The sequence below is a fragment of the Furipterus horrens genome, unplaced genomic scaffold (assembly GCF_987537825.1).
Source record: "Furipterus horrens unplaced genomic scaffold, mFurHor1.1.pri manual_scaffold_3, whole genome shotgun sequence".
NCBI lineage: Eukaryota > Metazoa > Chordata > Mammalia > Chiroptera > Furipteridae > Furipterus > Furipterus horrens.
In genome coordinates this window covers 87,368,432-87,391,716 of record NW_028327173.1, presented here as the reverse complement: position 1 = coordinate 87,391,716, position 23,285 = coordinate 87,368,432, and the positions used below count along the sequence as shown (strand labels likewise).

The 23,285-nt window shown below is 40.9% G+C and overlaps 1 protein-coding gene across 4 annotated transcripts in view; it reads right to left on the bottom strand.

Moving 5' to 3' along the window:
• CDYL (chromodomain Y like) overlaps window positions 1-23,285 on the bottom strand; it is a 145,377-nt gene that overhangs the window by 418 nt on the left and 121,674 nt on the right. For 2 of the 4 annotated variants that reach the window (XM_090269827.1, XM_090269830.1), the window contains exons 3-6: window positions 20,151-20,407; window positions 18,748-18,920; window positions 13,416-13,626; window positions 1,130-1,273 (exon numbers count right to left, since the gene is read on the bottom strand). In XM_090269827.1, coding sequence (XP_090125953.1) covers window positions 1,130-1,273; window positions 13,416-13,626; window positions 18,748-18,920; window positions 20,151-20,407 — 785 coding nt within the window. The remainder of the gene's footprint in view (window positions 1-1,129; window positions 1,274-13,415; window positions 13,627-18,747; window positions 18,921-20,150; window positions 20,408-23,285) is intronic. The other 2 variants (XM_090269828.1, XM_090269829.1) reach the window with 2 other exon arrangements.

Below are 23,285 nucleotides of genomic sequence, written 5' to 3'. Positions count from 1 at the left end.
CACCCTCAAGTTTATGAAGGAGATTCTCAAACTTGAGTAATGGCCTATTAAAAAAACTTCCAGACATTTTTCACAATACACATCAGGCCTAATATACGTAATGAAGTACTTTTCACACTAGATATAATTCTCAACTTCAAAATGGTTGTAAAGTTATTTCAAAAGAAAGCTGTGCTAGCTATACCCTGTTCTTTCCCAAAATCAAGACCAGCCGTGGCCCTATGCTGCTGTGCAGTCTGGGCCAGTGTAGAGCCTGAAGTGCATATTAACTCTTTTGATGCTCAATGAAAACTCTAAGAATGCCTGCTGAGGGGATTTTCTAACCAAAATTCAATGTTAATAATGAGGGTTGTTCATGTTTGGGATTGCTTAGAGCAGTGATTTTCAATCTTTTTCATCTCATGACACACATAAACTAATTACTATAATTCCGTGGCACACCAAAAAAATTTCGTTTCCCAATCTGATGAAAAAAGAAAAGGGTATAATTTTGATTCAGTCACACCAGACAGCTATTGCTTTGTTGGCTGTTGTCGTTTTGAACTGGATACTGTAAAGGAAAAGGAAAAGAAGTCAGTACTCCTGACTATGCAGTCAGGTATTGCATGCTTTAAATTCTTGTAGCTATCAGTGTGCCTGCTGCAGCATATTGGTTGAAAACTACTGGTTTAGAGGGGAGTTAGATCAGTTAACATCAAATAATATTTTACCTTATAATTTGATAAGTGCAACTTTGTTAGATTAAATATTATCCATAACATTTATTAAAAATAAACTTAGGTCCTCCTTGGTGGGGGGAGGAGTGAGTATACATATGAAAGTGCTTTGAAAACAGGAGGAACTCTGCAAATATTTTGTCGATTTTTGTAGGATATTTTCAAGTTACTGAATTTGAGATTGAAATGCTTTCCTTTAGTTCTTGGGCATTTGCAAAGGGAGGACAAGGTAAGCAGATCTGAAGCAGTGATATCCATTATGACTCCCATCAGTATTTCTCATGAAGGTGGCTGTGCAGGGAGCAAAAATGGAGGATGCAGGAAAATACTGGGAAATGTGTGAACTCACTGGAGGCAAAGGTCATGGTAAAAAAAAAAATCGTCACACATATAAGAGAATGAATTTGACGTACAACTGGGTTGCACGAGGCAAGCTCCTTAACGCGAACCATGACTTCCTGGGTGAAGGTCCCGGGCCAGAACACCTGTGAGACCAGGCCTTTCCCGCATGCCTCCTGTGCTGTCAGCTTACGGCCACTGAGCAACATTTCATTTGCCTGAAAGGAAACAGAGTTGATACCAATATGAAATGCAAGGGGGAGGCAGGTGGAGAAGATCCCGCCCAGAAATTCATCCCTTAAAAATTCAAACCGAGGAAGGTTGCACCCAAAGTGCACCTTCTAGAGCCTGGGCACTGAGAATAAATCTGGCAAGGTGTAATCAACTACATGGATGGGAAGTAACATCTGGGTCAGTGTTGAGAAAAAAAAAAGTAAAAGGCATTATTTGATGATGTTATACAGGATCAAATAGAAAATCAACAAATCTAAATTAGAGAAGATCATTTTGTGAATTTGAAGCTACTGGCAAGTCCCTCTCTGCCTGCTTCCTCTTCCCAATGTGTGAACTCATTTAATACACAAAAGAGTTTCCTAGGAAACAGGCATAAGCAAGACTAGAAAATTTGCAATTTTAGGGATCCGAACCAGTCACAGGGCTACTACATAATGTAGGAGTAGAGAGACAGTGTTCTAAGGGCAGTGAATGTCCTGCTGGAGTATAGCTTGAGAGGCCACATATTACTGCTTACACTTTAAAATAAGAAACTATTCAGGATCTAAAGGCATCCCACTGACCACTATTGTAGTCTGTTTAGGAGGGTCTGACTATAGTTACTTCACATGACTCAATGGAGGAAGTTAACATTTGTTTTTCTTTAAAAATATATAAATATATATATGAAATTGATTTTAATGTTGTGTTGGATTCTAAAACATTTTTAAGGTCTCAACACAATGTGCATGGGTTTTATATCATTCTAATGACAGGCTCACAGAATCTGAGATAAGGGGAAAATATACATTTGACAAAGAAACTTTGCACCCTTCTAATGTGACAATTTCCTATCTTGCATGGTTAACCTTCCCGAAGATTCTCTGTCAACAGTACCTGTGTACTTTCTGTAAATGCATCTAGACGGCTAACTGTATGTGAAATGCACAGCTTTGAGTATGCACAAGAGAGCTAGCAAAGCAAGTGTCTAGCTGGTTCACCAGCCTTTCAATGTAGGCAGAAATGGAAAACAGGGTCTTCAGAAGTGTAAAGTTCTTAACATGACTCACTTTAGTCCCAAGGTGAAGCCTGTTACTAGAGTAAGTCTTAGATAAAGTCATGAGTGTTTGAAGGGTTTGGAGATGTACTACAAAATCCCCAAATGGCCTCTTCTCAGTGAAAAGGTCTAAAATAAATAATGGATTAAAAAAATCTGACTTAACCTTTCTGTTAGACATTAAGATAGTTCTTCTAAAGGCAGATCCACATGCAATGAAAAAGGATAGCAGTAGTTCCTGATGAAATGACTTAGTGGGAAGTGCTTTATGGTGACAGAGAATTTTTACTTTATTTGCATTTCTCTTACTCTCAACACATAGTAAAGATAGCACCACAACTAAATCACTTAGGTTAAGTGTCAAGTATGTTCTCAAGGCAAACGTTAACTACAGAGTCTTAGCTTAAATGACTTTGCCAGGCCCTGAGTGCACGTCATGAGTGGGGAGCGACAAAGAACAAGCATCCTTCCCGTATTTCTTCTCCAGGGTCTCCATGGTTCCCTCTCTTTTCTCCCTAGTCACTTCTTTGAATGCTTTTCTTTTTTAAATGTTTTATTGATTATGCTGTTACAGTTGTCCCAATTTCTTTTCCCTCTTTTCCTCTCTACCCAGTGACCCCCTCCGTCCAGTTGTCCCCCCAACTTAGTCCATGCCCATTGGTTGTGCATATAGTTCTTTTCGACATCCTCCTGTCTACTCCACTCCCTCCTACTATGCTTCTTAATTCCTGCATCATTTCCCTCCTTCCCCCTCCCTGCTGACCTCCCTGCAATATGTTCCCCATACTTATAATTCTTTTTCCACTCTCGTTGCCTACTTAGTTTGTTTGTCTTTGTTTCAATTCCCTAGTTTCTGTTGCTGGTTGTTGTGATACAGTTTTCATTTTAATGTTCATAGTTTTGATCCTCCTTCTTCTAAACAAGTCCCTTTAACATCTCATATAACAGTGGTTTGGATCTAATGAACTCCTTCAGTTTTACTTTGTCCTGAAAGCACTTTCTCTGCCCTTCTATTCTGAACGACAGCTTTGCTGGATAGAGTAATCGTGGCTGTAGGTTTTTGCTTTTCATTACTTTGAATATTTCTTGCCAGTCCCTTCTTGCCTGCAGAGTCTCCTTTGAGAAATTAGCTGATAGTCTAATTGGGACCCCTTTGTACATAATTCACTTCTTCTGTCTTGCTGCTTTTAAGATTCTCTCTTTATCCTTAATTTTTGACATTTCGATTGTAATGTGTCTTGGTGTGGTTCTCCCTGGGTCCAGTTCTTTTGGAACTCTCTGTGCTTCCTGGACCTGTAAGTCTATTTCCTTCCCCAAGACAGGGAAGTTCTGCTTCATTCTTTTTTCACATAATTTTTCAATTTCTAGTTCTTCTTCACCTTCTGGCAACCCTATAATTCGGATATTCACTCTCTTATAGTTGTCCCAGAGGTTTCTGAGCTTCTCCTCATTTTCCTCACTTTTTGTTTCCTCTTTCTGCATTGGCTGACTGTTTGTTCCTTCCCTATGTTCTGACTTGTTGAGTTGATCCCTGTTTTCCTTCCCTTACCACTTGTTTCGTATGTGTTTTCGTCCATTTCAGCAGTACTTGCCTTCATTCCTTCCCCGTCTTAAGTCCCACTGTTATTTCTGTAAGATGTCTTATAACTACAGCTCTGAACTGAGACCTCAGAAAGACTATCTGTTCGTCCATTAATTCGTGTATTTGCTTTCTGGTCAGCTGCATGACTGGTATCTCTAGCATTATCCATGCCATCTTGACAGGTTTGTGTACCTTTCCTTCTTGGGTGGGGCTGTCACACCTCCTAAGCTATAGGAGGTTCCGCCCTGTGCACTCCTCACTACCTGTCGACCCTTCTCACCACACTGTGGCGCTTTTTGTTGGGGCAGGGATCCAAGATGGATTCCTGCCGTTTACTCTCCACTGAGAGACCAGGAGCCTCCTCCTCTGTCCCCACGCCCTCCATGCCCTCTGGGCCTCACAGTCCGAGGCAATGGGGGTCTGCCTTCCCTGGCGTTGGAATTGCGAGCTGATGTTTCTGGACTGCAGCTGGGGGTGCTCTCCTGGCACTTCTCGCCTCCCCTTAAATACGGGTGTCTGTGTTTACTGCAGTCCCACCGCCTGTGGCTGCAGCTGCCACCAGCAGCACAGCTTGATCTCTCCGCCCTGGCTTTGCCCCTCCTACTGGTCCGGATGAGCACCACTTGTTTATAACTTCATATGTTGGACTTCCATGTAGCTTTACTTTCTGGAGCTTCTGGTTATTCCTGGTTTTGTGGTAGTTGTATTCCTTCTTAGTTGTGGAGGGAGATGGAGCGTGTCAGTCTAGGCCTCCATCTTGGCCGTAAATCTTTGAATGATTTTTGTTTTCGTTTTTGTTTTGCCATCTGGAGGCCAATTTACAGTCCCACCTCTATTCTCTTCTCTCCGTTTTTTCATTCCCTTCTTTCTTTTTAAAAAAGATTTTATTTACTTATTTTTAGAGAGAGGGCAAGAGAGAAAGAGAGGAAGAGACACATCAATGTGTGGTTGCTTCTTGCATGCCCCCAACTGGGACCTGGCCCACAACCCAGGCATGTGCCCTGACTGGGAATCAAACTGGCAACCCTTTGGTTTGCAGGACAGCACTCAATCCACTGAGAAACGCCAGCCAGGGTCATTCCCTTTTCTTGATTCTCTCAGGCCTGGTGCCAGCCAGCTGGGGCTGGCAATCAACCAGAAAAATGCTGTCCTCGTTGTCCTTGCCACCCCCTTTTCTCCTTTTAGAACTAAGCTAACTCCTTATTGGCTGTAACTGAGATTCTTTTCCTACTCAGTTTTCTTATACCAGATAGCTAGATGTGCAGGATATTTCTGAACTCATCAAAAGTATAAGTGGTGGAACTAACTTAAGGTTGTTAATGCTTTCTCACATAAGTACAGGAAGTGAGTTTGTTTAAAATATAGTTATCAAATAAAACCATTAGGAAAAATTCCCTTGGTAAGATTAGTAGGATTAGATACACTCACACTAAATGGATATGTTCTCGTATACTTAATTTCCAGTAGTTTTAAAATGAGAGGTTTCAAACTTCTTCCCAAATAACAGGTTTGCAAAGATATGGTCATCAGGAAATTTTTTAGCTGCCAGTTTCTTCCAAGATGGGCAACTGAACAAGGGACTGAATGTAGACAACCCGCAGAAATACCCAATGTGATCAAAATTGTCCAAACATTTAAAAAAAGTTATAGTGTAACTATGCAGAGAAATGACAAATGCTAAAGGAAAGTTCAGCCAAAAAGATCACATTAAGAAGTATGATGAGGAAGCCTGGCCAGCTTGGGTGGGAAGGATCAGGAAGCTTCAAATCTCAAGAAGGTGGCTTGGCAGTGGCTCTGCCACTTACTCCCTCAGAGCAAGCTCTAAACTTCCCAGAAGGCAGTTCCCCACCATAAACTCAAGGTAAGGATCTCAGGACTGAGAGCTGCTGGGTTTACAAATGGCAGGCTCCTGAGTGTAAAGGCTCACAGCAGTAGTTCTTGAGATAGAACTGTAATTTTGCAGTGTCTAGCTCAGAGTGGGAATTCTACAAATGATTACTGGGCACAAGGAGGACTCAACTGTAGATTATACTTCTAAACTCTCTTACATAGCTTGTGACTACAGCTTGGCTTCAAGATCTTTCTCCTTGCAGGAGACAAGAAAAGGATAGTTTTGTCAGCTTTTTAAACCTGTATAGTCTTTCTATCCTGATAACATGATCCCTTTAGCTTGTCCTCCGGCAGTTTTGCACATAGCAAGTGGGGAAAACCAAACTTATTCTAGTCTTGCCTTAGGTTACTGAAACTCACCTGCACTAAAACCTCACGAAAAGAACTGCATCCTTTGGACCGTCACTTTCAACACGAATTGTCACAATACACTCACCTCAACATGTTTATTCACATTTTGTATAGAGATTATAGTCAGATACTCTAACCAAAAAGTGCAGAATTTACATCGTTTGACATTTAGGCTCTTTGCTCCAGCTTTAGAGCCAGATTTCTCAAACTGGAAACTAAAGACACTGGCCAGATAAAGATGCTTTAGTGTGGAGGATGTCCTATGCATTGTAGTGTTAGCAGCACTCTTGGCATCTACCCACTAGCATCTCCTCTGTTGTGACACCACCATCTCTAAACATTGCCATATGTCCTCTAGGGGTGAAGGATAGGGCCAATTGCCCTGGTTGAGAATTGCTGCTCAAGTGGTACCAGGAAATCACAAGGAGTAGAAAGACTTGTCCAGTGAGACCAAAGACTAGTGAGTGAAGGGTAGGCATTCATTTTGTAATATTGTCAAGCTATTTATGGGTCTTTCTGAGCACAGTGGACTAACTCGAAGACCTCCACCCTTTAGCAGAAGCATTTGGCCCAAGGGCTCCACTTCCAAACCAACTTCACCCAAAATGTGTTTAAATGTCAAGTTTGTTCAACACTTTCCTCAGATCTACTTAAATCATTATACAGCTAGAGGACAGAATCCCCATTATTTCAATCTCCTTTACAGTAATTCAAAATGAGCATAAAAAGACTTTACTGATGATAATGATTCTTTTCTTCCAGAATCCTAGCAACTATTAGGAAACAATCCATTTTACAGTAATTACTCAAAATAAAGTAATTTTCTTGATAATGACTCTTTACCACCGGATTCAGGTACTGTTAGGTGGGTGCAGTAAAGTGAAAACAGTACGACAGACAACATAGACGTGTCCATACTTCACCTATAAAAATCACAGACCACTTGGGGTAAACACAGATATGTCATCCAGAGCCCCCCAGCCCAGGAAATACTTGCTGCCCAGTAGCCAGGAGTACTGCCAGCAGACAACAACCGGCAAGAGCTCTCCAGGCAGCCTCACCTGTGGGCAGGCCCTTCTGAGGGCTGCTGCATCCAATGGCTGAGTGTGGTGAAGGCACCTCGAACAACTGTGATGGACACCGATGCCCCAGATCACCCCATGGGCTCTGTGAAGGCTTCACCAGAGCTGCAAGACAGCTTACCTTCACCTTCTACCCAATCTTGCCTCCTCTCTGCCCTGCCATAGAGGTTGACACCTACTCCATGTCCTGCTTGTCATAATCCACCTGACCTCTGCTTCTTCAGAAACTACCTTGTGACAGGTAGGAGCGAAAGCAGTGATGAAAAGGATTTATTGTTCCCTAGTTGGTTGGCAATGAAGACCTTCCTAGACTAGGTGGAGCATCCACAGAACCCCACAGAGGTGGCAGTCCAAGTGATAAAATTCTCAAGAGGTGATGGGATGGTAACTGCCAGTTGCCACTGACATAAGCAGAGGGGTTCCAAGTTAGCAAGATGGCAGAGAAAGAGAAAGCTGAGACTCACACCCAGACCCAGGACTCATTAAGAGTTGCCAAGCTCCAGACAAGGCTGATCACCCACACAACCGATGGTCTGACTGTGTGAGGAGGGGAGAAGGAAGATAAACTTGGTATGGGGACTTTTGGGTGGATGCCCCGAAACTCTGAATCCTAGGCTCCTCTGACCCCTCTGAGCCTGCATAAATGGCCCGCTCATATCTATTGAGAACACGTATTGCCCCTGTGTTTAGAGACAATGCAGAAATCTCTCTCTAGAAGACAGTATCACTTCCCTTAAATACTGGCCATCTCCTCTTTTGCTATTAGGCCTGTAACTAACTTCCTCCCCGAGAAGAGCTGCATGACACAGTCAGAAAGTGCTGGTGGAGCTGGAAGAATACAAGGGACTGAATTCTAAGGGTTCTTGACCAGGGGGCAAATCACAGATTTGGACAGGGGAGTTCAGTGATTTGGGAGCTCTGAACTACAAAATTTAACATGCTGGCAAGAGCCCCCCAGTGTGGCCTTGTTACTGGGATGACTTCTAGAAGCATGGAGAAAGTAATAATGGTTCAGGCTAAGTGAAGCTGAAATGCCAGAACTGCTATGATTGACACTGGAGAGGGTGGGACAAGATGCCACGAGGAACTTATGGCAAATGCCAGAGAGATGATCTCAGTGCAGCTTCCTGAGGTTCTGAAGCAAGGCCACACCTTCTAGCAGAGAAGTATATACCTTTAAAAAAAAAAAATTCTGGTGTGATTACTGGGCCTGGCAGAGACAGAACACCCAACCATGAGACACCAAGTGAAATGTCCATCACAAGCTGAGTTATATTAGGCCCATCAAGGTCTAACGGCCAGGCAGACCCAGTGGCAGCAGCACAGCTGAAATCGAACACAGACACCGGAGAGCACAGGCAAAATGCACAAGCGAGGTGGCCTAGACCCAAAAGTCACCCACCACTGCTGTACCAGTGTCCTGCCTTAGCACCTATGGCTGAATGGGCATTCCCTGTGATTGAGCTTGGTTTATGGGTGGACTGGTGCAAAAGATGAGAGGGAAATGCTCTGAAATGGGGGGACAGTGCCTGGCTGGTCATGGACCTAGAAAATTGGGGACACAGAGGTATGGGGTAGAGGCATGTAGATATGTAACTAGGAAAGGGTGTAGATGGCTGTGTCATGTCAGTGTCCACCAGATAACACCTGCCACAAAGACTAAACAACTACACAAGAAAGGTGACATTGGCCAGTCTTGGTTGTTGACTACCTCAGTGCTGGAGCTCAACAGCATGGGCTTTGACTTGTCAGGCTGATTCAGCTATTGCCACAGCTGCACATGAAGCCCTCCAGTAGCGGACACCAATGCCAAGCTACCTGCTCAGCCAACATCCCTGAGGAGACCAGCCCATCGAGCACAAAGTTGTCTGTTTGCATACGAACAGACACTTACTCTGGGCTTGGGCCTGCCTTCCTGCCTGCAGGTCCCCAGGCAGCCTCATTCTGAGGCTTATGGGGGTCTGGACCACAGCCATGAGACGCCACAGAGTACAGCACCAGACCAGAAGATCCCCCTCACAGCAATGAAGGTGTAGGAGTGGGCCATGATCACAAGGTCCTCTGGCAGTCATATCCTACACCTCTAGAAGCTGCCAGGCTGACGGAGCACTGGGATGACCGGAAATAAGAGGGGAGCACCACCTGGCAGGTATAGTCCACGGGGATGGGCAGTCTTCCAATTCACAGTACACACAGTACAGAGAACTTAATATTGCATCATGCCCACAACAGGAGGAACACACAGGCCTGAGAAAAAAGGGATGGAAGCAGAAGTGGCCACACTTATGATTCCTCCCAATGATCTACTGAGGGACGTTGTGCTTCCTCTCCTCGCATCTCTGGATTTTGCTGTCCCAGAGGGGGCACACTTGGTCAGTGGACACAGCAAGATCCCAGTGAACTTAAAAGCTATAATCATTGCCTGAGCACTTGGTGTCTCTGAGCTCAGGGCCAGCAGGCAAGGACGGGATGTGTGGAACCCTGGGACCCACCAGGAGCCTCTCCCCTCCCCTGCCAACTCCGGCTGAGCAGGACACAATGACCAGGCTTCTGACCTGCCCTACCACCAGGGCAGGTAACTGAGGCCAGCAGAGGTGGTGAGGGAGGTGGTCTAAAACAGGAAGGAGAGAGAAAGGGAGAGGGAGAAGGGGAGGGTGAGGGTGATGGTGAGAGTGAGAGAAGACTGACACCAGCTATGGCAAGGTGGTTGCAGTTTGTCATATTAAACCCTCTCCTCTTTTACATTTCTTTATTTTAAACTTTCTGCTTTGGGAGTAATTTTACTTACTGAAGATTACAAAAGCAGTACAGAATTCCTGGCAACCTATCACCTAGCTCTCCCTTAACATTAACATCTTTTATCACATTTTACAGTGATCAAAACCATAAAATGCCCATTGATACAATATTAAGCTACAAACCCTGCACAAATGTTGCCAGTTTTCCCACTGTTGTCCTTTCCCTGACCCAGGATCTCTGGAAGCCATCCTACACTGAGCTGTCAGGTCCCCTTAGTCCTCACAGTCTGTTAAGGTTCTTCCATCTTTCGGCAAGTTCTCCAACTGTGTTACTTTAGAAGAGCTCAGCTCAGTATCCACAAACTGTGCCACAACCTGGGCCTGCCTGGCACTCCCAGAGTGAGACTGAGGCGATGCACGTCTGGCAGGACTCCAGCACAGTGACACCATGTCATTCTTGGTGCAGCACATGAGAGCAAACCACAAGCGATAGGTCTTATTTCTGGTGAACTTCAATCACTAGTAAGGTGATGCCTGCCAGGCCTCTCCACTTGAAAGTGACTTTTTTCCCCATCGTAAGTAATGAGAGGATGCAAAAATCCTTTTTTTCATTGTACTTTTACCCACTGATTTTAACATCCAGGTGGCTCTTGCCTGCAACAGTTATCACTGTCTAATCCTCCTCCTCCTATAAGTCTCTCCCAGGAAGAGTGGCCTCTGGAACCTAGAGGAGCTGCCCCCCACACTGTATGAAGAGGCATCCTAAGGGACAAGGGATGGAGTGTGATGGACACAGGGATGTTCTGCTGATAACCGCTGCAAAGGAGGTCTTGCTGGCCCAACTGCTGGTAGTGTCAGCAGCAGACAGCTGTTAGCTCCTGTGGGGACTCCTCTGCGACAGTGGAGCCAGTCGTCCACAGGCACAATGTTCTTCTCCAACAGCCCACACTCATTGATGATGGAAATAAAGCAATCAGCCATTTTGGTTCACTGTGGGACAACTATTGACAGCACATATGCCCTGGAGCTCTCGTGGGGTGGCTGGAACTTTGTAAGGTCTGCCTCATAGTTTGACTGCTCCCCTCTCCAGCCCTATCTATTCCTTGTCCCTTCAACAGGAGTTGGCTACCTAACAGTTTTCCTACATGCCAAAATCTACCTTAGTATCTGCTTCTGGAGACATTACAGAAATACCTCAGAGATATTGCAGATTTGGTTCCAGACCAAAGCACTAAAGCAAACATCTCAATAAAGAGATACACATAAATATTTTGGTTTCCCGATGCATATAAAAGTTGTTTATACTACATTGTCATCTATCAAGTGTGCACTAGCATATGTCTAAAAAAATCAATGTACATTATCTTAATTTAAAAACACTTTAGTGCCAAACAATGCTAATCATCCTCTGAGCCTTCAGTAAGTCATTATCTTTTTGTTGGTGGAGGATTTTGTCTCATTGTTGATGGTTGCTGACTAATCAGGGTGGTGACTGCCAAAGGCTGTGGCTACTTCTGAAGACAAGAATGATGTGTGCTACACTGACTGACTCTTCCTTTCATGAACAAATCGATTTCTCTGCAGCATGCAATGCTGTTTGACAGCATTTTACCCACTGTAGAACTTCTTTCAAAATTGGAGCCAATCTTCTCAAATTCTACTGCTGCTTTACCAATCATGTTTATGTAATAATCTAAATTCTTTGTTATCATTTCAACAATCTTCAAAGCATCTTCATCAAGGGTGTATTTCATCTCTAGAAACCACTTTCTTTGCTCATCCATAAGAGGAAGTCCTCATCCATTAGAGTTTTGTCATGAGACTGAAGCACGTCAGCCACATCTTCAGGTTCCACCTCTAGTTCTCTTGCTGCTTCCACATAATCTTCAGTTACTTCCTCCAGTGAAATCTTGAACTCATCAAAGTAACCCATGAGGACTGAAATCAAGTTCTTCCAAACTCCTGTTAATGTTGATACTTTGCCCTCTTTCCATGGATCACAAACGTTCTTAATGGCACCTAGAATGGTGAATCCTTTCCAAAAGGCTTTTAATTTTCTTTGCATGGCAGCTATATTCTTACAAAATGTATTTCTTAAATAATAACACTTGAAAACTAAAATTACACCTTAGTCTATAAGCCTTATAATGGTGTTAGCAGGCATAAAAAACATTAATCTCATTGTACATCTCCATCAGATCAGGTGAACTATCAAAAACCAGTAATATTTTGAAAAAAAAAATTTTAGGCAGTAGGTCTCAACAGTGGGTTTGAAATATTCAATAAATCATGTTGTAAACAAATGTGCTATCCTCCAGGCTTTGTTGTTCCATTTATAGAGCACAGGTAGAGTAAACCTAGTATAATTATTAAGGTCCCAAGGATTTTGAAATGGTAAATGAGCACTGGCTTCAACTGAAAGTCACCAGCTGCATTAGCCCCTAACAAGAGCTTCAGTCTGTCCTTTCATGCCAGGCACTGACTTCTCCAGCTACAAAAGCCCTAGATGGCATCCTCCTCCAAAATAACGCTGTTTCATCTACAATGAAAATCTGTTGCTTAGTGTAGCCACCTTCATTAATTGTCTTAGCTAGATCTTCCAGATAACTTGCTATAGCTCCTACATCAGCACTTGCTTCTTCACCTTGTACTTTTATGTTGTGAAGATAGTTTCTTTCCTTAAATTTAATGAACCAACCTCTGCTAGCTTCAAACTTTTTGTCTGCAGCTTCCTCTCTTCTCTTAGCCTTCATAAAACTGAAGAGAGTTAAGGCCTTACTCTGGATCGGACTTCAGCTTAAAGGAATGCGAGGGCTGGTTTGATCTTTTATCCAGAATTCACTAAACTTCCTACACATCAGCAGTAAGTCAGTTTTGATTTTTTTTTTTTAATCATTCATATGTTCACTGGAGTGGCACTTTTAATTTCCTTCTAAAACTTTTCCTCTGTATTCACAACTTGGCTAACTGGAACAAAAGGCCTATCTGGGCTTTTAGCATGCCTTCCTCACTAAGCTTAATAATTTTTGTCTTCTGAATAAAAAGAAGACATAGATGTGTGACTCTTCCTTTCACTTAAAAGAGTAGCTTTTAGGTTATTAGATAGAAAAGACCTTTCAATTGCAAAGTCTGTTGTATGGATTATAAACTAGGTATTTACTAACAGTGGATATCAATGTTAATTATGCAGAAATATAGAGTCCTCATTGAATAAGGTCCTTCTCTAGGAAATGATTAAAACCATGCCAATAATGTTCTATGAATCAGTATGAAAATCCTGTATGATTTCATGAATTAATAATAAGTTAATGAACAAGAATTAATTACAAGTGTATTTGATGAAAAGTCCCCAGAGAATGACACCCTGTATATATTTAGAAAAGCAATAACCAAACTAGATTTCTTGAAAAAGTTCTATAGAATTATTTTTTTAAAAGAGGTACTCACAGATGCTCCTCCCATAATCTTGGGAAACATAACGGTGGAACAGCCATCTGGACTCTGTCCGAAGGTAGTATAGGGTGTTTGAAACCAAGCTTTTTCATTGGCCCAAACCACATCACAAAGAGGCAATATGGATGCTCCTAGTCCAATGGCTGGGCCATTTACTGCTACAATAATAGGCTTCTTAAACTGAATGAAAGTATTCACGAAGTTTCTAAAATGAAAAATAAATGAGGAATTACTCAAAATATTATGTAGTTGAGCAACAAAAAATCCACTATTATGGAATTCTATTTACCAAGATGCAAACTCTGTGGAAATCATTTTGAGTTGACATTTGTTGAAGGTCTTCCCTGTGTGTTATAAAGGCTTAATGACACCCTGGCTGCCATGTCAGAAGTGGCTGTTGCCACAGGACCTATGTGAAAATCACAGGTAATATACACAGAGGCTGTTCTATCTGTTGTGGCTCATGGGCTCTATGACCATTATGTCTTTTTCCTCAGCCTTCCTTCCCTTGAAGACATAAGAAGCCCAACAAACACCATGAGCTTCAGAAGACCAATTTAGAAGTTCTCCCAGAGAAAGCCTGGCACAAGGCATACTATTAACACTGTCCAGTGTTGAAAAAAGACTGGAGGATTCGGGTCAGGAACCATGGGATTGGGATCTGAACTTGGTATGTGATTTTAGACAACTCACTGATTATTTGGAAAAAACGATATTTCATGAATTTATACAGAACTAGAATGAATGCCTGGGGAGAATGTAAAGATAAGATGTTTACAAGCTGGTTTAAAATAGGAGATCCAAACAAGAAGAGCAAAAACCTCAGATACCATTTTGTATTCCACTGTGTGCTAAATACAATTATAGCAGGATTTCAAAGAAGAGTGAGACTGGGGGGTAGGGTAGCTTTCACAGAGGATGTGAATTTTTATAAAGCCAAGCCAAGGTTATTGTTACGCATGTTTTAGGATTCCGGGTTGCCTTCTAATTTAGGCTAGGTTGGTGCCACACCATACTGGGAATGTGCATCTTCTAATCCACCACTAGAATCCCATTTTACTCTCAAAGGTTGCTTTTAGTTATTCTTTAACATGATGAAGAAAAGGAAAAATATACACCAAAATAAATACCACATAATTTCTTTAAGGCAGTCTCAGTTCTAGATTAGAATCACAGAATTCTAATTCTATCTTGGGTACTGAAAGTAACAGTCTGGGTGCTCTCTACCATTCAGCAATTTAAAACCTAGAGCAATCTGTTCAGATTTGGCATCTTAGTGCTCCCCCTGCCGCTCCCATAAAGGGTCACATTTTGTTTTGCAGAAGGGCAGGTGGAAAGGGGTGGGGGGGTGGGGAGTTGAGGGAGAGGGAGAGGGAGAGGGAGAGGGAGAGGGAGAGGGAGAGGGAGAGGGAGAGGGAGAGAGAGAGAGAGAGAGAGAGAGAGATTGTGTGTTTAAGTGACAGGGGAAAGGAGGGACTGCAGATTTTGGCTGCTTGCAAACCTAGCTCCAGGAACTGTTCTCAAAAGAGCCCCAACAGTCATAGACCTCAGCTTGCCCCTCAAGGTCCTCCACAGGTTTGCTGCATCTTTACATTGAGGGAAAATAAACTCATTTGAATGAATGAGTTGCATTAAGACTTTCTAAATGAAAGAGCCTGGGAGGCACTGGAAGAAAGGTCACACTGGGTTTTAATGATACAAAGAGAGGCATACGACCTTTTAAATAGATCCTTGAAATAACTGTAGACAATATACAAAGATACTTCAGTTTTACCACCTTTTGAGGATTTTGGGTCAGTACACATGATGGAAGTACATTTTCTATGCTTAGTTACTGATGACTTTTGACAAGATAACTGCTGAATTAATCTCCATGATATAAGGCAGACATTTTTAAAGCATATCTTTCCACTTTTATCTGCCTCATATGAACATCTGGAAACAATGGATGGGATGGTAGATTAACATAAAAAAAAATCAAAATAGTGTAATAATAAATTCAATAGAGAAATGGAATTAATTATGCCACACAGCAGTTTTCTCTCATTTTATACATTTGAAGAAAAGAAAAGAAAAAAGTTTGCTTCTAAAATAGATATTGCAAAATCAAAGCTTATATTTTTAACAAGCTAGAGAAATATTTTTGGAGCTGGACTCCTCACCCCTCAAGATGATTTTATTTTTATTTATCCTGGGGTGGTAACTTAATATGAAAGACATCACTGTTTCTGAGAAGGATATGAATTAACCTGCACCCTCTAGAGTGAAGACCATTTTCCCTTTCCAGAGAACACAACCTGATCATTCTGTGTGAGCTCTGACATGCCAGAAATTAGCATGGTCCACAGAGAAATTGGTTTAATTTAAAAACACAAAAACAAAACAAAACTGTATAAAAATGCTTTTCTGTTTAGTATAAACTTCCCAGAGTTACAATAGCTTAGTCAGGTGTACTGTACATCAAGCCACCCTACTTCCAGAGGTGTAGAGGTGGGACCTGCCTTCAGGCCTGGGGATGAAGGTCTCAGGAGCCTAGCATTCAAAGAGAACTTGTCCTCCTTGCTTTTGCAAGTTATTTTAAAACTTAAAATCAAAACACATGAACATTCAAACATGATCAATGCAACATATTGAATTTAAAATTCAGTCACCTTTGAATTATCTGCAAATTGAGTTAAAAGAATGTGCCAGGTATGGCAGGGAAGGAAAGAAATTATATTTGCCACATATAAAGTTTTAAAAGACATAATTAAACAAAATCAAAATTCTGTCCATTCTTTTGAAGAATATTTACCACTGCCCAGACAGTACCAAAAAGTTAGAAAAACCACTTAAAAACAATATTCTAAGACTTGTTTGGGGAAAACTAGAATCTGACATTTTAATAGTTCACCACCATGTCTCAACTGAGCTCTTCCTTCATTTTGAATATACAGAATGGGACTAAATGGAGAAGTCAGGTTTAGGGGCATGTTTACTTGCTGGTCTTGTTCTTGTTCTCTCCCCAATTCCTTATTGTCCCATTCTATGTTGGTAGATGATGCCTCCCTTTTGGAGAGAGAAGGCTCCTTGTCTTTCAGTTCCCCAAGACTTTTATCACTAATGTACTGAATATTTTTATTACAACTTATTTGCAAACTAGTTATCAGCAAGAATTTCGATAACAGCATTGGTGGAAATAGATTCCTGACAAAGCTAATGTTTAAATCTAATCTTATTTCCTACTTTTCTTTTGGAAATTTGCTACAATGACATTCTTTGACCCAAAGGTTTAAGAAATGAACAAAAGATACCACAAAAACAAAACATATAGACAGCAATAGCTTTATGTGTATAGGGCAGTCTTATACCTATAAAGCAATTTAAATGCAAATGAGTGAGAGTAAAAGTTAAGTGAATCTGGTGTAACTAATTATTTTTAGGATCCTGCCACAGTACATTAAGAAAAATTCACATTGAGGAAAATATATTCATTTAAAGAACCAAGTAAGTTTCCCTAAAGCAGGATTTTGGCTTTTTCCTTAGAATACTAATTCAGTTTTTGTGGGTAGTGAGGTCAGTGGTATGGGAGTGGGAGGGTTAGGAGAAAAAAATGGGAGTGGGTAGCTGATGAAAATAAACATTTAAAGTCACCCAGAAGTTCAATAAATGAGATCTCTCTTTCCTGTGCTTTTGCTAATCCCAACAATACAAGCCTTAATCACTGTCAAGGGCAATTCCTACACTGGAGAAATGGGCTGGGACTAGGGCTGAGGTACCAACAAGATTTAGGGCGCTTTGGGAAATGCCTATAGGGTGAAGTGGGCTAGGACTGAGAAGGCATTGGCTGGCAAATACTATTTTCTTATCACAGCAGGTCTCCCCAAATCACAGTATTATGTGTAAAGTCAGTGTGCTCTTACAGAAAACATACAGTCATAAACTGAGGCATGTTTTGTACCAGAAAAATGAAAATTAAATTCATGTAGTTCATCCAGAAAGGATGGAATGGATGTAATAATTAGGAATATCTACAAGTTGTCTTAGAGGTACTGACAATCTGTGAAGGAATTACGTCCATGGGAAGCAGTTTAATTTCAATCTGAATTAACAAGATGGTGCCATCTAGCATTTTACGAGTTTGAAATTATTTTGGAGACTAGAAATAATTCTTAAAATAAATTTAGAGAACTTCAAACTATTTTTGAAAAAACTACTACATGATAGCCCCCTAAATGCTACTGTTCAAAAAAGATTAAAGAATAGATAATGCCCTGTATGCATGTATGTATAGTATGAAAAAATATTAATTTCAAAAATCATTAGAAGTGTTATAAAGCCAAAGCAATGCCCAAGGTGTGGAGATCTGTCAGAGAAAGATGCCCCACCCGACTCCAGACCCACCAAAACAGAAAAAAGCTCGCCCACTAATCTTGACATGCACCTCTAAATGCTGCAAGGTCACTGCTTAGGGTCTCAGCCATGTGGAGCCCAATAATTATCAAGAGGCTCAACTTCAACTCTTCTAGTACCTAGGGATTTCGGAGAAGATTCAACCAAATTTAATGCCATTTTTCACATCTGTGATTCTGTAAGTTTTCATCTTTCTGTGAATTGCAGAGGGTCCTTAGGGATATGTCATTTTAGGGAGGTATGTAGGAAAGTACAACAGTCTTCCTGTTGGTGACTGGGTTTCATTCACTTTAACAGAACTAAAAATAAATATTAATTGTGTGTGTATATTGAATACATATTTGAAAATGTTTAGAAAAAAGGTTGGGGAAGACATAAAAATGAACTATGGATGAAGAGGTGAGAGAGGGAACTTTTATTTTTTATTCTATGTTATAGTTTTGTGTGTAGTTGAAACTCAGGATAAATTTGAATAAGAATGTATATTGCTTGTACTAAAAACAAAAAACTTTTCATATGATGCTGTGAAACTGGTTCATTATACAGCCTAGTCAACTGATTTTAGAGTCAAGCAAATGGTTAAGTTATTATGTGAAAGAGAATGTATCTTTATTTAAGGGGTGAAGATAGAACACACTCATACTACAAATATGTGGCTATATGCTCTTCTACAGTCTAATCATTAAACTTTTCCTGAGCACTTCACTGGGTTTGTGCCAGCTTTGAAATCAAGTTATTTGCTCAAGGCAAGTAGTAATTTATGCCAAACCCACAGAAAAGACAGATGATTCAATTAATTTTACTACTTGTGTCTCTCCATGGAAGGAGATGTACATTTCATTGACAAGGCTTGTTTAAGCCTATTCTATCACTCATTGGTACACTAAAAGCAAAACACTCAAAGCAATGTTTTAAAAATACCATTTATGCATACCTGATAGCTTCTGCCATTTTAGTGCTTTCTCTTTTTCTGTCATCTGTTAAGCGCCGTATAAAATAAATAAAGTCGAGACCACAGCAGAAGACGCTGCCCACAGCGCCGAGCAGCACGAGCTTGCTGTCGTCAGCAGCAGCTGTGCTCAGGGCGCTCTGGACTTCTTTCATTACCTGAAAGTCACCAAAAGTTAAAGTGGCAAAGAATACTTTGATACAGAATCCTAAAAGCATTTCATTATGGAATAACCTGGATCTATAGAAAGTACATTTATAGCCTAATATTGTTCCCTGTGTATCTGCTATAATTTAAAATAATTCACAAATTTCTTATTTCTGTAACCAGAGATTAGGAATGCTAGGCAGAGAATATAATTACATAATGAATAGAGTATAATTATAAAGATGTGTGAATCTATGTTACCTTAATATTCTAGTCATTGTGGCTCTCAGTAGATAAAGCAGGTTACACACTACAGGGGTTGGCAAAAGTAAGTTTACAGTTTGAGTACCCGAAACAGAGTTTATTCTTGTATTACTGTTAATTAATTATTGTAGTATATATCTGGAATAAGACTGTAAATCTACTTTTGCCCACACCGTATATCCATTAGGTATTTCTACGTTTTGGACAGCAGGTGGCACATTAAATCAATTGAAAGAAATAGCTCAGTTCCCTGTGTTTTTTGTTGTTGTTGTTGAACACCAGCCTGCCACACTTGAGACAGAAATCCCAATAGTTTGGTGCATAGGTGCAAGTATATGAACGTGCGCGTGTTTCAGAAGGGCACAAACCACCTGAAATGATCTCTCTGAAGCATTAACTAATGAAGAAGCTCTGCAGTCTACAGCAACGAACGTGTGTTGAAATCATTGTAGCTGTTAAGTTCGACTATCATACTGACGACTGACTGGGAATTACGGTAAAATATTCTGAAAGGATGGGAATTCAGAGTATTTTAATCTGTCCGAATGAAGAACCCTTCAAAAATCTGATGAAAGCTAAAGAAAAGCATTTGCACACACACATTTTACATGTAACTTCAGGGAGGCCGGAATCTCCCAGAGACCCTGTACACCGCCCCCTTGGGGATGAGCTTGTAACCTGGAGGCACAATTACCATCTCCTCCATTCAGAACTTTGGTTCCGGTCAGCCCACACACTTGAGAATGAAGATGGACACCGGACACATGCCTCTTGTCCTAACTCCACTACAGTCATAAGTGTTACAAGGACCAAGACTGCCATACTTCACCTTTGCTTCCTAACTCCTGGTAGTTACTGTGAAACAGCCCAGAAGGAGAGTTAGAAAAAGCACAAAAAGCGCCAATTTGGCAGAGCAGGCCCGGAAAACAGGGTTTGGAGAAACAGGATGCACAAACCAGCCCAAGAACATTTCTCACCTCTGGATTTAGTGAGTTATTCTCTGATGATTTTGTTGATAACAAGATGTGGGTGAAGCCATCCTGCTTCCTGACGACAATATCTCTGTATCTGTAGGCACTTTCTGTTTGCCTCACACTGAAACGCAACCGCTTGTCAAAAGGCTGGTCTCTTCTGTCGTCAAGAAATTTCCTTTTCCCGGCTGCCACTCCTGTAACAGATGTCTGTATGTTGGTTGTTCCATTGGCTGTTAATGTATCCATAAATGGAGATGTACCTGCCGAGAGTTTGAAATCACAGCGGTCTGTGATGCCCTGCTACTAATACTAACTTCACTCCAGTGTTGGCTCTGAATTAGGTAAAAATGTTCCTTATTAACTCAGAATTTAATGTTTTCATGCAAGAACGTTAAAAATCAGAACATTTGCAACGTCTTTTTCTAAAGGCATTTGTTTGCCATGAAAGTCTGACAAGGAAATCACCCTTTTGCTTATTATGCCTAAAAAATAGATGAAAAGGTACTTGCAGAAAAGAAGGTACAAAATTTGAGACTTCTGAGGAATGGAATTAAAAGAGAATGGGTCTTATGAAGAGTATCTAACTCCAGGCTCAAGACGTTGAAAGAAAAGAGAAAATTGATTCAAGAAAATACCTTTTTACTAGAGCTGAGGTTGCCTGCTATTTCCTTTTCTGAATGCAAGATTGATTTGTGCAGAGACATGATGCAACCATCCACCTTTGAGGAGCTACCCTACCACGTGGTGCCATGGCCACCACGGCAGACCACTGCCCCAAGGTGGGGCACTCAAGATACTCAGGAGTCCTTCTTCTGATGTCCCAGGATGGGTCCTAGTTCTACTACATTTTCAAACACCTTTTAAACAGCTAAAGATAGCTCTCTTTCCTGCCACAATAAATATTTTGCTAACGTTCCCGCCTATGTCAGCTCCTCACCATCAAACCTGGTGGCTCTTTTTGAATCAGTCTTAAAAATACGGTGTCCTGAATTTAATATTATGATAAAGTTAAGAGTTTTATTTAATACTTTCCTAAGATTATCAAGAAATGTCAGGGTAAGAATTCAAGTATTAGTAAATAATTATTCTCCTATTTTATATGAATTGTCTACATATTATCTAACCTGGTAATGAGTATATAGAGGGCTTTGGGTAGAGGAAAAAAGGAAAAGAGATGTAAGAAAACTGGATCAAGCTAATTAATAAAATTAGCAATGTAGAAGATCTCTGAGGGAAAGGACATGATAAAATATGAGTTGGAAAAGAAACACTTCCTCCAAAGTGAAAGAAAACAAGCCAAAGCCACCAGAGGATTTACAAACAGACATTTAAGTCAAATAATCTCCTAGGTAAAACAATCTGACTTTCACTCAATTGGCAGAAATGATTTTTTTATAATCAAATTTTTAAAAAATTGTTAAGAGATTTTAATACATGTATATAGTTTAAGAATCTAAAAATATAGATACATGGTGAAAGGCCTCCCACTATACCTTCCCCTCTCCAGGGTGCCATCTGCCCAGGACTCTCTATCTTCATTAGCCCCTGTTTTCTTATTTCCAGGTACCTTTGACTATCTTTATGTACTGTGGACTCTGAGGAAAATCCATTTTCTGTAAACCCTTAGAAGGAATTTATGCTGAGATGGTTAAGTGAAGGTCTCAATTTTATAGAGTAAGAGTCTAGTGGTCATTTGCTGACAGGGGGTCATCACATACCCTGTATATTGGGAAGATGCTCAGACTGAACTGGCTTCCCACACTATGCCCTGCTAGTTTGTGTAGGCTGTCTAAAGAGACAACCATTGCAGGGAAGCCCTAATTTCATCTACCAATGGATTTAGACCTGCCCTATCCCATCAGAACTAGACAATTGTATATCCTCATTTAGATTTACAACAACCAATCACAACTGCATAATTTGGATCAATCAAAACTATGAATTTGGAAACCTCATTTGCATAAAATTGGACCAATTGGGAATCTGGAGGGGAACTTTCTGAATAAAAGGCAGCGTCCCCTTTGTCTTAGTGGAATGCACTTCCGGGTTGCACTGGATGTTGTTGTTTCCCTAGTTTGAAAACTGTTTCACCTGAAAAAGTCTCCCATTTTTCTCACCTCTTAGAAAATTTTGATTTACAGTATATAAAAGCAAATAAGAATGTAAATATTTCTCCTTCACCCCCCCCTTTAAAAAATACAAATGGTAGTATACCAGACATATAGTGTTTTGTCATATCCTGCTTTTATTCATTTGGTGTTCCTTAGAAATCGTTGTCTATCAGGTCATAGTTTCCTTATTCTTTACTAAAGCTGCAGAGCAGTCCATTGAAGAAACATTCTATAATTCACTTTACAAACCCACATTGCAATTAACACCAATATTCAACATTTTTTTCATTTTACAAACAGCGCTGATACATAACCTTGGCTTACGATGCCATTCCAATGCTGGCAAATCCATAAGTAAGTTTCTAAAGGATTCGTAACCTGGAGTATGTCTAACTGAAAGACCTGTTACCAGTAAGACAGGCTTTCTCTTCCTTTTAACCCTCAATCTCTCCTCTGTCACGTTATTCCCCCATCTGTGTTCAAAAATGTTCTCCAATCTCTTCTATCAGATATCCCCCTCCCTCTAATCAGCTCTTCTCAGTACTACTCTCTATTCTCACGTCTGTAGCAGCATGACCTGGTCTGAGTATACTTGCTATCTCTACTTTCCCCTCTATCTGTCATTCCTCAACCCGATCCAATTTGGAGCTAGAGTTGACATGACGAGATAACTTCTTGAGTACAAAGAAATGGAGTGTGGATGATTATGAACCATTGAGCCTAAGGTGTGCAGGAGACAAGGGGCTGGAGTTAAGTACGAAGGTTGAATTGAATAGGAACACCAAAGGGAAGAGTGAGAAATGAACTCACTGGGATGTGCTGGGGAGAGCAATGTGCAAGACCAGGAGGCAACACAGAAGTAGGAAGGCAACAGTATTCTTCCAAAAGGAAGTACAGAATGCTATGACAATGGGATGTGGCATATGCCATAGAGAGGTAAAGGAGAATAGGAAAGAGTAATTGGAGTGAGAAGGGAGGGTAGATTATAGAGATAATTTAATAAACTTGGGCAAGTTGTTTCACTAGA